Raw genomic sequence first — 15,658 nt, forward strand, 5'->3', positions numbered from 1 at the left:
AGAACAAATATGGAAATTCCAAAGAATAAATGGAAATATTTTAAAAATACAAAATTAGGTGACACATAATACTTTCATAATTCACATTTTATAAAACAGATGTATGCTCTTATGACTAATAGATGGTCCAAAATTATCTAGTTCTAAAGCTATAATGACTATTTCTCTGTATCAGACCTGTGATATGAGACGTGTTAACTGCTTGTCCTGCGTGTAATACCTGGACAAAGATTTTGCAATGAAGAAAAGCCCTATTCTTGGCCTCTCTTGTTTTTCTTCTAAACTAGAAGAGAATATCTAAGGTTTAACTTGACCTGTACTGAAAGAAACCTCACATGTCCAGGGAAAACAAGAGACTCTACTTGTCTTTTCAGAGCTGACATTAAAATTTCTTGAGCAAAAAAAAAATAAAAAATAAATAAAACCAAATCATTGTCAAAGCAGAGACAATCATCTGCCCTTCAGAAAGAAAAATGATGATGATAATAAGAATAATAATACCACCAGCCAAAAAAAAAAAAAAAGAATGAAATACTTTTTTCTCACCCTGCATAAAATTCACCTCCAAATGGATCAAGGACCTAAACATAAGATATGAAACTGTGGATCTATTAGAGGAAGAAGTACGAAGCACACTTCCAGGTGTAGACAGACACAGGCCGACTATCTGAATAGGACTCTGATTGCTAAGGAAAAGACACCAATAATCAGCAAATGGGATCTCATAACATTGAAAAGCTGATGCACAGCAAAGGTAACTGTCAATCACATGAAGAAGCAGTCTATAGAATGGAGTAAATTTTTTCCATCTATATATTTGACAGAGGGTTAGTATCTAGAATATGTAAAGAACTCAAGGAGCGAACCATCGAGAAAACAGCACAATAAGATATGGGCCAAGTCAGAGAACACGCATCATTAAGTAGGATGTCAGTGCAGGTAGGAGACAAGTCTCCACATGAAAGGCTGAAGAATTTTAGAATTTTAAAATGAGAGCATTTAATAGAAATGTATGTGTAATGTATAACCTTTACCTAAAAGGGCATGGAAGACCTCTGTAACGAGCCAGGAATGTAGACAAGCCAGTTTCAGAAACCTGTTGGCCACAAAGGCCCCCTACCCTCTAGTTAGGTCCAAGAACAAAAAACAGGATATGAGCCATCTGGGTGGTTCTAGGGAAAGGTCAGCCATAGAGTGAAAGCATTGACCAGACCACGTTCTTGTGAATAATGAGTAGGGGTTGGGTCCTGTTAGAATTTTCCACTGTTCTCTTGTTATGTGTCCTTGGTTACCCCCTTACTCCCCTAGTTTGTGATTTTTCCCTTTAAATACCCCTCAATTCTTGTGCTCGGGATCGAGCTCCTCTGCCCCTGGGTTACAAGCTCCTCCACAGTATACTGGTTTCCCCTGAATAAACCTCATGCGGTTTCATCAAGGTCGGTCTCTCGGTGAGTTATTGGGTGGTTGTGTCATCCCGAGACTTGAGTGAGGGTCTCCCTAGCTCTGGGGGTCTTTCACACACACCATTGACCAGGGAAGCCTCAGAGGCAGCCAAGACAATGCATACTTTTGCTATTGCTTTGAGTTGCACAGTGTTACTAGATAGATGGTAAGACGCTATTGCAGAAGACAGTCCTTGTTTTGATACAAGGCTGAGAGCTATCGACCTCTGTTGGGCATTTTGGCCCTGGTTTGGGTCTTGAGGACAAACCCAAGCCTGGGTTCTGAAAACAGGTTTCAGTCACTTCGGCATGGGAGAGACTCAGCACTTTCTGCTTAAGCCTGCCTTTGCCCAGCTACTGCTGTTGTTGGCTCTGTCAATCATCATACCCTTCATCACTTTTCCCTCCCCCTGAGTCATCTCACCTCAGCAAAAAAAACAAAAACAAAAACAAAAACCAAAAAACAAAAAAAAAACCCACTCCTCTCTCAGCCCTTTATAAACAAAAGATTGATACAATTAAATGAATTCCTGCTTTGACAGACTCCTGGCTCAGGGTGGTTATTCTCTGGAGGGCAGGAGATGTGAGTCTCCAACACTCAGATTCCGGCTTCAACCCCTGAAAGACTCAGCAGGACCAGGCTCTCTCCTCTCAGCTTGGACCTGCCAGCACAGAGCCGACAGATCTCAACTAACCAGTAAACTCTCTTCCTGTGATGTGTCAGGCTGCCTGTGAGTGAGAAAAACCATCAATGATCACCTGGCATTCTATCACACTACCTTCCTCTGGCACATTATGTCTACTGGTATAAACGTGGCATGATAAGTATTTGGGTAATGAAACACTTTCTGATTGAATATGAGGCCTGGTCTTCAGGAAGGTTCTCATTCCTGGAACTATACCTTGATCAACCTATCATCACTGAGAAAAGTCTGTGTCCTTGTGGGCCTGTTGTTTCCATAAATGGACATGCTGTGAAACTGTCCTCTAAATGCTTATGTTTAAACTCTTAGAGTGTGTTGCTCCCAGTGTTGGCCAGAGAAGCTTCTTTCTGAGTGGGTAATGGTTAATGCTGACTCATAACACAGTAAGTGACTGTTGACTGCTCAGCCCTAAATGGGAGGTCTGGATTGGCCTCATCCCCAAGGCTCAGAGAACATCACAGAAGATAGGAAGAAAGAAAGGGCAGGATGCTGGGGAAGAGTTTAGGGAAATGCTGGCTCGCAGACATGACTCGGCTATTGAGATAATAGACTCACTGTAGCTATGATGAACTATATAAGACCTGCACAGGATTAAACCAGCAGCATCAGTCAACATTTTAGCAGTTAGCATTAATTGTAATCAGTAGGGTATATAAAAAAAATAGAGAACATGAAGGTAGGAGGAGGATGTGTTGGAAAATGTTCATGGGAGTGGATGGGGCACTTGGGGATGTGTGGGACCAAGATACTATATACGAGTGTGTATGTGTGTGTTCATATATGTATGTGTGTGTGCATATATATATATATATATGTATGTATGTATACATATCCACACATGTGTGTTTATGAAATTATAAGATGATTAAATAGAAGATGTTCTAAAAATTGTGTTGTATTTGCAGGTCTGGGTATGCCACAGAGTGTAGAGGTCAAGAGGCAATGTTTGGGAGTTAGTTCTGGTTCTTTCCTTCCATCTTGTTGAGTGAGGGCTTCTATCTCTCTTCACATTCCACACTAGATGGATTGTGAGCCCATGTGAGCCATTGTATCCAGCTTTTTTTGTGGTTCTTGGAGATTGAAATCAGGTCAGTAAGCTAGTGCAGCCAGTGTTTTTCCTGCCGAGCTACCTGATCAGACTGAAGATAGTATATATATATTTTAAGGGTAAGTCTACTCAAGGCAAATACAGTGTGACCTGGAGAAAACTTGAATGATGGTCCTGATCCTGACCTTGTGCAAATCATTTCCTGTCACTAGCTTTGCTTCTCCTATTTCGGAAGCACAGTGGCTTAACTGGATTATCCCTGGAATTCTTTTTAGCTTTAGTGTTCTGTGGTGTATTTTTGTATGGGAATAGCTAAGCAATTTGAAAGTGTTATAATGCATTTGTCATAGATACATCATAATTTTTATTTGTCTACCTGAAATGCCAGTTTTATTAGAGTTCCTGATTTATAATGAAAGAAAAGAATCCAGCAACGGCATTAGCCATTTCACCAAAAGGTATACAACCAACTCTTAGATGAGTTTAAAACCAAAATGGTGGTTGATGTTCACTGTGGTTGATTATAAATGTCTCAATATTCCTCAATACTTTGTCCGCTGGCAGTTAAGGCTTATGCTTTCTATGCGTTTTATACTGTTTGAGTCTCTGTGACTGCCTAGACACCACAAGGAAAGAGATGGTGGTGTCTCTGGGCCCACAACAGGGCTACACAACCGTGAGAAAACCTAAGTATCCTCATGGAGAGGATCGCATGCAAGCAAATTGGGACTCGAGCCAATAGCTCTCACTAAGCATGCATTTCCTAGCAATGCACACCAGTCACTGAGAAAAATGGATCTTCAATGCCAGATGAACTCTGCTGGCTGGCACATGTAGAACAGAGCTGTTCTCACCAACCACTGCCCAAAGGTCAGGTGTACAGGGAAAAGGTGGCTGATTTTAACCGTTACCTTTAGTTTGCAACATAGAACTGCTGTGAGATGGACCCTTCCTTGGCCAAGGTCAGTTTGTAGCAACCTTTGCTAGCCTGAAAAGTATTCCAGAAAATCAGAGTCTGTGATTATTTCCCTACGCGCCGCATACAATTTATGAGGAAATTAACCTTGCAGAAATATTTTATAAGCAGTCCCAACTAAAATATCAACAAAACGTTTTGAAAATGTCGCCGTAACAGTGCTCCAGAGGCATTCACTTCTAGAACTAGAGTGTAAGCTGATGAACCTCAGATCTCCAGACTTTGTGTTTCCTAAAGGATGTTTTCACCAGACAACCAAGAATGTAGAAAGGAGGATTGCCACATGTTGGACGTGGGACTGTGAAAGGCAGCCTGTTTTCTGGTTTAGTTAGGTTAAAACCCCGGAGACCCAGGAGATAACTCTTCAAGGAAGTTTGCTCCTGACACGAGGCCTCAGCTCCATAATTCTGTGGCCATCAGTCATGTAGGACAACGCCCCAAGCCCCTGGTATTCTGTCAGGACTCCACCACCAGAGTTACCTGGCAACAGCCAGGAATGCTCCTACCCACAGTTACCTGGTAACAGCCAGGTAGGCCTGGCCCACTATAAAAGGGGCTGCTTGTCCCTTCCTCCCTCTCTTACTCTTACTTTCTTACTTTTGCCTCTCTCTCTTGCCCTCTTGCTCCCCATCTCTCCACATTCCCTCCCTGCCTTTCTGCACATGGCCATGGCCTGCCTCTACTTCTCTACTCTCTCCCTCTCTCTGCCTTTTTCTGCCTCTACTACTCTCCTAGCTCCCCTTGCCACCATGACGATAAAGGCCTTAAAACCAGGGATTCTCTTCCGGTGCTGATGCTGGGGAGACAAACCTTCCCAGGGTAGAGATGACCTTGTCAGGGATTTGAGGAAGAACATTAATGAATCCATCAAACATGGACTGTATGGGAGGAAACTCACTGGGCAGGTCAGGTCCTACTCTGTCCACTGCCTCAAGCGTAGGTTCGATGAAAGGAGGTTCTGGACTCAAAGTGGCATCCTGAGGAGTGAATATAGAAAGACAGATGTTGAGAACAGATGTTTCTCTGTGCATGGGAAGGGTTACACTTGTATTTGTAATACTGTTACTTAAATTTAAGCAAAGGATTTTGTTGTTAGGATGACTTTTCTGTGGCAGAGGAGCCTGGAACTGTATCCTGAAAGGACCACGTGTCCTCGCTTGGCAATGTATTTCCTGATCTCCTGTTTCTTGGCTGACTGGTCTTGCTGGACAGGACTAATTAGTGACTGGAATACTTTGAATTGTGCCAGTTGTGGTTTAACTTATAATTATTTCATTTCGAGAAGGCATGGAGCTTACTCAGAATCCCTATGTATGCACACTCCTGTGAAAACTTGTAGAATACTGACAGTGACATAGCCTTAAGTTGAATACCAAAATTACTACTGCACTGATTACTTTTAGTTTCTAAGACACAAATTTGTGTTTTCTACCTCCCATACATAAAAAGTTAGGTAAGCTCTTAGGAATTAAAAATAAATTTAAAAGGGTATTTCTGAGAAGCAAAGCTAAGTATTATATTTTGCTTTAATTATTCATTTCAGTTCATAAAAATGTGTTTTATCTGGTTGGGTAAAGGTGCTGGCCTGTTTTACCAGCAGGAAAAGGAACTGGCTACTAAATCTGGTGATCTGAGCCCAATTACTGGGACCCACACAATGAAAAGAGAGAACCAACTTCTGCAAACTGGCTCCTGACCTCCACATGTACACTGTGCCATGCTTTTGCGTCCTGTTCCTCTTCAAATAAAATTTAAAATGTGTTTTATTAATCCCAGAGCACAAGTTGACTCAAAATGGAACATATCTAACTAAATCTAAGGGAACCGAATTTTAGAATATTTGAAATGCCATTTGAATTAATTTTTGTTAATGCAGTTATTAGAAGTGGACTCTGAATTGCAGCCCTAAAAGCATCAAATACTTAACATTTAACATTATGAAGAGTATGTTCTCTACTCAGTCTATAAAACTGATTATTTGATGGGAAGGTCTTAAACAGAAGGACTTACCTCTGTGACATCAGCAAGGGGCTTGGGCAGCTCTGGTTCAGTGACAGGTCTGAAGAGTGGCCCAGTAACTTCTGCAGTGAAAAAAAAATCACAAGGCTAAAATATTTCTTTTATCTTTTATGATTTAGGTAACAAAACAGTTAAGGTTCTAAGATGTGGTAATAGTGAATTCCTAAGGAGTAGTGTTACAAATCACTAAGATATTGGAGTTCCAGACTAATGGTTACTAATCTGAATAATGCACCGAAAGAAGATTATAGGGTTGCCTCTTGTATGCTTATGTGATGGGAATTACTAAGAACAGGATGAAATGGCAGGGGAGGTTGCTAATGAGTACAACAAACAGTATAAGTAGACAGAAGGAATAAATACTAGAATTATGTTGCTCAGTGGGGTGATTATAGTTAATGATAATGCATTGTCTATTTCATAATTGCTATGAGAGGTTTTGAATGCTCTCATCATAAAGAAATGATAGTGAATAACGTGATGGAAACAATAATTGCACTACCTTGATCATTATATGTTGTCCATGTATCCAATCATAACTATATCTCATGAATATGCATAAGCATTATATGCCAATTAAATAATAAAGACAATTAAAAAAGAATAGTAGTTTAGAGATTTTTAGGGTTCACAGCCTAATTCTACAGATTTGGATCAAGTAGTGAGGCATGTTGGCTAGGCCATTGGGGACTAAAACTATGGCTTAACTTGCAAAGAAGGAAATGGTTAATATTAACACTGTAAAGTATGAGTGTCTGTGGATACCTTGTACTACCTCCTGGTTCTTAGAGCACCCCAGAAAACTTAACAAAAACATAAACCTAAAATAATAAGTGATCTCTGAGATGAGTCTGAAGTTGTTCTCTTGTTGCCTCAGAGGCTCCATAACCCTCCTACCCCAATTTCCAGAGATAATGCTTTGCTGATCTAAATCCAGTAACAGAACTGCCAGAGAATGATCATTTCATGCTATCTTGTGCTGAAATAGTATTTCTATTAACTATCTACTATACTATCTGCTCCTGGGTCCCCTACAGCATCCTCTAGAGGTTCTGAGCATATCAGATCATCTAGCTTACTTCTTTGGATCCCTTTGAAGATTGACTTATACAGATTGTACCATTGGTTCCTAGCCTTCCTCTCTGGGGTGTGTTGTATTCCTGGGCAACCCTCAGGCCTAGAGGTAGCAGTGAGGTCACACTGCTTCTAGCCTTATGAGGTTGTTCCATGCCTTTGAGTAAGGGAAAACTTTCATGGACAATCTCTCGCTCTATCAGCTCTTTTTAAATTAGCCTCATTTGAATACACCATCTGTTTCCTTATAAAGCCTGACAAGTTTACTGGATGAGAAGATATGTGTAAGCTATGCCAGGCTAATGGAACTGTCCACGAGTTCTTCTTTCTGTCTAGGCCCTACTGGCTGAACTTGGTTGACCTGACTGAACTGAAACTACTGGATTCTTCCAGACTTATCTTTGGTGCAAAATGATCACCAATGGCTGATGAAATGGAGTGCAGGAGGGTGTGAGGAAAGCCGGAAATATTTCCATACATGATGTGCCTGCCATAGCAATGATCATTTTACAAGGCCCAGGTTAAAATGACAATCCATCCTAAAATAATAATAGTCTCTGTGTCAGAATTAGGTTAAACTTGGAACTACAGCATCACCAACTGACCATCACTGAATGGAGCTGTCCCCTCTACCAAGGAACGGTCTCCATCTAGTAGTTGTGCGATGAGTTTTTTGAGGTCTGTAGCCGTGAGGTAGGATTCTGGTTGCTTGTCTTCTACGGCTTGATAGATCCTTTCACTTTCGATTTTGTTGGAATCCAGAGACAGGAGATTACTATCAGGGCTTTTCGCTTCTGCATGGTCCCTCTTAAAGATGGCCATGAGTTGTATTTCTGTGGAGCTTGAACTGTGGAGAAAAGAGGGCATGTTTTGTCCAAAGCAATGATTACAAGGCTACAGAGTTTCTGGGTTGCTATAAGTCTTCAGGATAATTTATCTTCTTTTCTTGATTAGGCTCTTATAGAATACCCAACGTAGGACAATATTTGCCAGGAATTTAATAGATGGAAAATAATTAACAAATAATTTGTTTTAAAGTAGAATGTCAGCCTGGGGATTAAGTCTAGTTTGAAGGGGTATTGTGAATGGGGTCCACACATAATTACATTTAAAAAGGTATTCTTAATTGGTAATTGAACAATGTTTTGGGGAGTCTTGAAAGTCATACAGTGTCAATCAGAAAGCAATGTATTGGCACTTTTTCTACAAGATGCCTCCTTTAAGGTCTATGGACTATCATGCAGTGGTGGTACAACAGGCTATGTATTCCATAACCAAGAGAAACTTCAGTTCTTAAGGCCTTTTTCCTTCCATTCTTTTCCATGAAGTATTTTTAAAATTAAAAACCTTTAAATGATGCCAGGCGGTGGTGGTGCACGCCTTTAATCCCAGCACTTGGGAGGCAGAGGCAGGCGGATTTCTGAGTTCGAGGCCAGCCTGGTCTACAGAGTGAGTTCCAGGACAGCCAGAGTTATACAGAGAAACCCTGTCTCGAAAAAAGCCAAAAAAAAAAAAAAAAAAAAAAAAAAAAAAAAAAAAAAAAAAAACTTTAAATGAAATAGAGCAAAGAAATAAAATAACAAAAGATCTGAGAGAAAGGAAGGAAGGCAGTACACAGTACATGATTAACTGTATTTACTACTCTATTTATTAATGCAATCTCTTTCAGCATGCAAATCTCAAACAAGATTCTTTACAGCTCTGTCCTTGAGAATCAAGTGCTACCTTTTGTTTCCTGCCATAAATCTACACAGGGAGAAGCAGAAATGTTTTTAAAGGCCTCAGGAACTGATAATGTGTATTCTTGGCAGTTCTTCAGACCACGTAATCAGTCAGAGACTACAGTTCATTATTTCAGTAGTCAATTGCGGGAGCCAAAGGCAGATCTCATTACAGAGCTCTCCCAGTATAGTGGGTCCTTTTCCCACCTCAAACTGACCTTGGGGCTGAGGAGCAAATTAGTTTCTCTCCCTCAATCTAGACCTCAGTTGGTTACACTCAGGAGTCTGTGGCCAGCCAGCCCATCTCCCATTGTAAATATACAAGACATAGTTAAATCATGCTGCGTTTATAACACATCTGTAGTCTCATGGTTTTTTTTTTTTCTAATGAGAGCTTCCGGTTTTTAATAGAAGGCTTTTCAGATGGTCAAGTCAATCTTTACCTGCTAATATTACATGATGATTTGGCTAGAGATATTTTCTAAATTACTAAATGAAAATTAATTCCATTTAAATAAAAGTACTAAAAATTATTGGCTTATTCAAGACGTTACATGTGAAAACTATTTTTAAAAAAGCCAGTTTAGATAGACATTAGCAGAGGGAAGCATACTATATTCCAAAAAATAAAAATTAATCAACATTACCCATCCTCTTCTTTCTTTGGTCTTCATTTCACCACATATCATGAAAACATGCAAGGAAGAAAGAATTTTGGTGAGATTTATTTAATCTGTTGGTGGATTATTTTATGCACAAAAATGTTTTTACAGTGTCCTTCATGTTTGTCCAGAGCTTTGGAGAAACATACAACTGCCATTAGAAATTTGGATGGCACCTTTAATAATCATGAATCTTAGGATGTAAACATCATTGAATATGGTTTCTGATCAGGATTTGAGCCTTAGTACAAAGCTATATGCATTGTCTTCGTTTAAAACCTGATTTCCTCAAAGAGGCTGCAAATACATGCTATGCATCTTATATTTGGGCAGCTATTGCCAGGATGTTTTTAAAAAGTACTTTGCAAACAGATTCTCTTCCTCCTGAATGTCATTAAGGGTTTTGTTTATCTTCAGAGGTAACAACTTTGAGGCTGACCCCTAGAACCAGTGTTTTGCCAATTTCTTTTTGAATTGCTTTAATCAGTTGAGGGATTGGTTCCATTCACAGTGAAAACTTGCAAGAAAAACACTTATTGAGTGGGTGATATGTACCCAGAAGCTTATGTGTATTTTCATTTAATTTTTAGAACAACAGAATCCTCATTTTACAGGAAAACAAAGGCATACACAGAAGGAGACAGACTTAGTTGGGACCAGTAGAGGTAAGATATAAACTTTGGGTTCTCTCTCCTCAACCTTGGTTTTATTTTGTTACTCTACTCAGTGGTGTGTGCCTGAGAAAGACACTTTGATTACTAAAATTACAGACACATTTTAGAAATTGGTTTAGAAACTGTATTTGGTATTCTCTCCTTATATTTCAAATGACAGTTGCTGATGAAGGCAGCACCTTACATGTGATGGGATTAGTGTTACTGGTATTTCTGCTTGGATTACAAATTCATTTTACTTTTATGCCCTGATAGAACATGACCACAGTAGGCATGCTACAGACTGGTTCCCATGATCCTGCTGAGGAGACAGAGAGCCTGCTGTCTTTCTAACTGGCCCTGCTTTGTGAGAAGAGAGTTTCTCTACCAGACATCCATCCAGGTTCCCCCTCGCCCCCTTGCTTCTTTGTAGTTTGTAACCCATGAAGCCAAGGAGAGGGGCCATGCTTCCTGGACCTAAGCCTTATTCCTTCCAATTAAAGATTGTTTTGTTGACACATGCTTGCATAATCAAATTGATATTTTAAAGAAGAATAAAGAGCATAGTCACTAGCATAAAAGATTTATCCTGCTTCTTTGTGATCCCTCCGTTTCACACTCTGCTCCACGGTCTCCGAGAAACTACTGGTATGTTTTCTGTCACTGTAGACAAGTTTGTGTTTTCTGGAATTCAATATAAATAGAACACAATGCACTTTTGTCTGCTCTGTCACTCAGCACAGTTATTTTGAGGTACATTCCTGTTGTCACATATGTCAAAAGTGTTATTTCTTTGTCAAGAAAAAGTGTCTATATTGAGAACATTCCAGAATTGTCTGTGGGTCTGTAGATGGACAAGTTAGTTTCCATGTTTTGGCTATTAAAGATAAAGATGCTATGGACATTTATGCAGCAGGCATATATTACTGAAGAAATATACTCTACCACTAGATTAAGGAATTATTACTAGTTTCCCACACTTGCCCTAAAGAATGAAGTAATACTCAAAGTGGTGCTTTAATTGTTAATACTTGAAATTGTACTAGTCATGGAGTCTTAATTTTCAGTTGGTGTTGAGACAATCAGATGAGGCTGTTCATATCGAGCAATTTATGAAGTTAGAAATAAGCTTTTCTGCAAACGAGAAAAAGGCAAGGCAATGTGTCTGACTGATAGGGGATGAGTCGTCTGTGGGCATCTGGACCCATCACGGAAGTAATGTCTTTCATAGTAAATTTATTCTGGAACATCTCCAGCATGGGTATCAATGACAAAAATATTTGTGGGGCTTACAAGCATATGGCTTATTGAATTCATTGGCCCACATACTTTTCAGTGGACTGAAGTCCTCATGGCTGAAGGAAAATCATTGGCAAAATGTAATTGAACTTATTTTATAAGCATAGTGGGCAGAAATAGGAATAAAACCTCAGAGACAAACACGTGGGAGAAATTCTGTTTTCAGCCATGCCTCTTTAAAAGTTTTACCTTGGAAAATTTCACTGCCTAACATTGTGATTCTCCTCTCAAGTCGATTTTCTTACAATTAGATTTTCATTTGTCGGAGGGAGGCAATAACACACATTTAATCACTCACCAGGAGGAGCCTTGCCATCATTTCCTGAAACTGTAGATTAAAAATTTGTACTTTAACTGTAGCACTTTATCCAGAAGACTGCCATCTATGCAAACTACGTGTCTATCACCTCTGATTATCCTCTCATCCGTCTGTCTGACTTCCAGTCGAATACCGCAGAGCGGTTTCTTGACACAAAGCAGAGTGAGTTTGCTTTGGTAAATATTAGAATTTCCATCTTTTGTCACTTTCCTTTCCAATACTTTCCTCCTCTGGAGCGATAAGAATCAGAGAGGCCTGGCAGCTCCCACGGACACAGCTGGTCACATCTCCCAAGCCCTTCCGTCCTGGCATAAGCTGCTCTTCCAAAGCTCTCCACCTGCTCCAAGACCAGGTGGTGACAGAGCCAGGAAGACTTGGACAAGGCTTGCTCTTCCCAAGTCACTTCCTCACTCCTGCTTCCACCAGTGCTGCTATGTATCCCGCAGCACTGAGTACCATTGAACCATCTGATCTTGCCCGTAGATGCTAGAAATAAGGACAACTTTAAAAATGAAGCAAAAATGTACGTTTAAACCCAGGAACCTGTATTAGGGTGCTGCGGGCGAGGTGGCTACAGATCTGCTGGAGTGAGATCCTACCCTGCTTTACCACGGCATTACTAATCAAGTCTCTGCTTTTTGAGTAATACAGCACTACTTTAGTCCATACAGCAGAACACAAGAAAATGTGTTTAAGAAGTCTTGTTTATGCCCCCCCCCCCCCCCCCCCCCCCCCCCCCCCCCCCCCCGTGGATTCCATTCCTTCAGTCCCTCCATCCGTAAATCAGGTCCACCTGTGTCTCTTGGCTAATGTGATTTATGCCCACGGGGATGAGATTTAGCCTTGGAGAGAACACGAGGCGACCCCATACCAAGGCAGTTAATTGCTACTGTTTCTTGGTATGTTTTGACTGGTGTTTTCCAGAGATTTGGTAATGACATTGCCAAGGACAACTGGCAGATGCTCTGTAGAGGGCGATATTTCCAACTCTTTGAGCAGTGTTGCAGATCCTGGGCTGCAGTTTCCCAGACTGAGTTAAACAACGGAGGGAGAAGAGACCTTCTAATCCTCTAGATATCGCTTTTAAAGGAGGCCACGGGAAGTGATTTTCAAGTTTGCTGTTTTAAATTTAAAGTTGAGAACGGTCTGATTCTCTTACTTACCTAAATCCTAACACACGGATTTCTCCGAATCCTGGAAGTTTCTTAAATATCTTTTGCAACTGCAGAGAGAAAGAAATGTATGAAATATTCTTTGGTCGTACTGACTCAGATCTCACCAAACAACAAACAAAACCTCCAAACACTTTTGATGAGTCAGTTAGGAGACAGTTAAAACAGAAAACTGAAACAACAAAACATGTCAAACTCCCTCTGTGCACAGATATTTCTGAAGCCTAGAGAGTATTTTATTAGCTGTAAAACTATATATGAATAATTCTGAGATGCTTTAAAAGTTTTGGTCTAAAATATGAAATACTTTAAGATGGTTTTTGGTGGGAACCTTTTTTAAATTATTTTTTTTATTAATTAATTTATTTATTCACTTTACATCTCAATTGAGGCCCCCTCTCTGGTCTGCCCTCACACAGCCTCTCCCCCCTTCTCCCTTTCTTTTCTCTTCTGAGAAAGGAGAGGCCCCCTCCTGGTACATCAAGTCACTGCAGGAATGAGTCACTGAGGCCCTACTAGGCTGCTCTAGAGGAACGGAATCCACAGACAGGCAAAACAGATTCAGGGACAGTCTGGTGGGAACCTTTTAAAACTACAGCATTTTTAATTTACATAGAGTAATACACTCCTTTTCTCTCTATAGCTGATAGTAAGCTAATGATGTTTTCTGAATTGAATTAGAGGATTTGGAAAATACAGTGCTGAAGGTATTATTAAATGCGAAATGGTGGATCAATTAGATTTGTTCTTAGACTTGCATGGGACTCTCAAGTTTTCTTAATTTGCACTTGTTAATGAGGCTTGCTATGAGGATCATTTTTTCCCTGGCTCCTCCCCCGCCTCACTGCCCCATTATTGCCCCCTGTGTTTCCACGGGAGTGGGTGGATCTTTTCAAATCCGCAGGAGCTCGGGCTTACTTCCTCTTTTTCTTTCACGGATCAGTTTTCTTTGCTCCGCCAAGTTCTCGGTTTTTTTTTTTTTTGTTTTTTTGTTTTTGTTTTTGTTTTAAAGCCTTTAAGTGTAAAGACCTTGCAAATTCACACCCCCAGCCTTCTCATCTTGCTCCTTCTTATTCTATAACCTGTCCATACCAGCTTTCCTTCAAGACAAGCAAGTCTGAGAGGGAGGCAAAGCTGACTAGTAGAGGGGCTTGAGAGAAATGTGAGGCCAGCCTTGTCCGCCTTCCGGTCTCTCTCTGATCCCTCATGCCCCTGGTAGGGAAATCTGATGTTGTCCCATGACTTCAGTGATCTCTGACCCACTGTTGAGTTTTCTTCCTCACATATACATTGTTTCCTGACTTCTACATGTCAGGCAAGGTAATGCCAGAAATCCTAGGCTACCCAGACACCTCTCTTTGGCTCTCATCAGCGGTTATTAACTTCTGTTCAAATCCCACGATGCCATTTGAGTTTTTCCACAGTACCATTTCCCATAGCAGCTCTACCAACCTCCTTTGCTGCACTGTTGAATTGAGTCAGTGCCCATCCCCCATATCTGGTGTGTGTGTGTGTGTTTGTGTGTGTGTATATTGGGGTGTAGATGGAGAACAGGAGTTTTCTCCCCTGTTTCTTTGCCTCCTCTTCTTGGTATGTGTGTCAAAAATTATTTTTTTTCCAAGTTCCATATTGTTGGTTTTCATCCAAACATCCTCAGACTGGCCACACTGCCTGTGGAAAAAGGTCCAGTTCTTCAGGAAGTCACTTAGCGCTTTCCTGACTCTGCACCACACCTTACCATTCATACTTTGGTGGGTGGAATGAGAATGGCCCCCATAGGCTCATGGGTTAGAATGCTTGCATCCTAGCTGGTAGACTGTTTAGGAAGGATTTGGAGGTGTGGCTTTGTTGGAGCAAATGAGGGGTGGAGTCTTCTTTAGTCGTCTTTATCTCCCTTGCTTTTACAATCTACCATGTTGTCACCCACACAGAAGGAACTAAAAAAAAAAGTATTGCTTGATGAATTGAGTTCATCTTTTCATTCTCTAAAATCATTGCCACTGAATCTAAAAATCACTGCCACTTTGTATTTCTAGCGTCAAGCACTGTACCAGTGATGCATAGATAGATAATTCCCAATCTCCTCTGGGAATTTGGACTGCATCATGAAAAAAAACCTTTTTTTTTTTCCTCCAGCAAACTGATTTACCTTTTAATTATATTTTCTTGTGCCAATATTAAAAATAGTTTTCATTTCCTGAACCTATAGGAACTCTGGTGATAAAAGTAGCTTAGTCTGGGTGGTAAGGAGATACCTCGCAGGGCTGGCTTTAAATATTGCTGCTGTTACTTTCTAGCTGCAAACTCCTGGGTTTATTGCTTAATCGCTGGGTCATGGTCTCTTGATCAAAGTGGGACATCGCGATGTCCAAGCCACAGGGTACCACTAAGGGATGATAGACAAGTAACATGTGCCTGGCAGACAGTCAGGGCCTTTCATAATTAATTAATTAATTAATTTTGTTTTATTTTCTACTTTTCCATTGGGTTACTAGCTCCCTGAGAGTCCTAATTTCCCTCACAGCATGGATTCTCTGAGGACAGACCCAGCTTTTAGATAGTTTTAAAA

The 15,658-nt window shown here is 40.5% G+C and overlaps 1 protein-coding gene and 1 long non-coding RNA gene across 2 annotated transcripts in view; one reads left to right on the forward strand and one right to left on the reverse strand.

The window, feature by feature from the left end:
- The window catches only part of Impg1 (interphotoreceptor matrix proteoglycan 1), a 123,549-nt gene that overhangs the window by 62,181 nt on the left and 45,710 nt on the right, over positions 1–15,658 (reverse strand). Inside the window, exons 8-12 of the mRNA XM_031344992.1 lie at positions 13,081–13,139; positions 9,632–9,652; positions 7,869–8,110; positions 6,181–6,251; positions 5,069–5,147 (exon numbers count right to left, since the gene is read on the reverse strand). Coding sequence (XP_031200852.1) covers positions 5,069–5,147; positions 6,181–6,251; positions 7,869–8,110; positions 9,632–9,652; positions 13,081–13,139 — 472 coding nt within the window. The remainder of the gene's footprint in view (positions 1–5,068; positions 5,148–6,180; positions 6,252–7,868; positions 8,111–9,631; positions 9,653–13,080; positions 13,140–15,658) is intronic.
- On the forward strand, positions 4,842–10,875 carry LOC116073241. The gene is made up of 3 exons (XR_004111737.1): positions 4,842–5,075; positions 10,237–10,311; positions 10,576–10,875. It is a non-coding gene; the product is annotated as an uncharacterized LOC116073241 (long non-coding RNA).

This window comes from Mastomys coucha, unplaced genomic scaffold (assembly GCF_008632895.1).
Source record: "Mastomys coucha isolate ucsf_1 unplaced genomic scaffold, UCSF_Mcou_1 pScaffold23, whole genome shotgun sequence".
Classification (NCBI taxonomy): domain Eukaryota; kingdom Metazoa; phylum Chordata; class Mammalia; order Rodentia; family Muridae; genus Mastomys; species Mastomys coucha.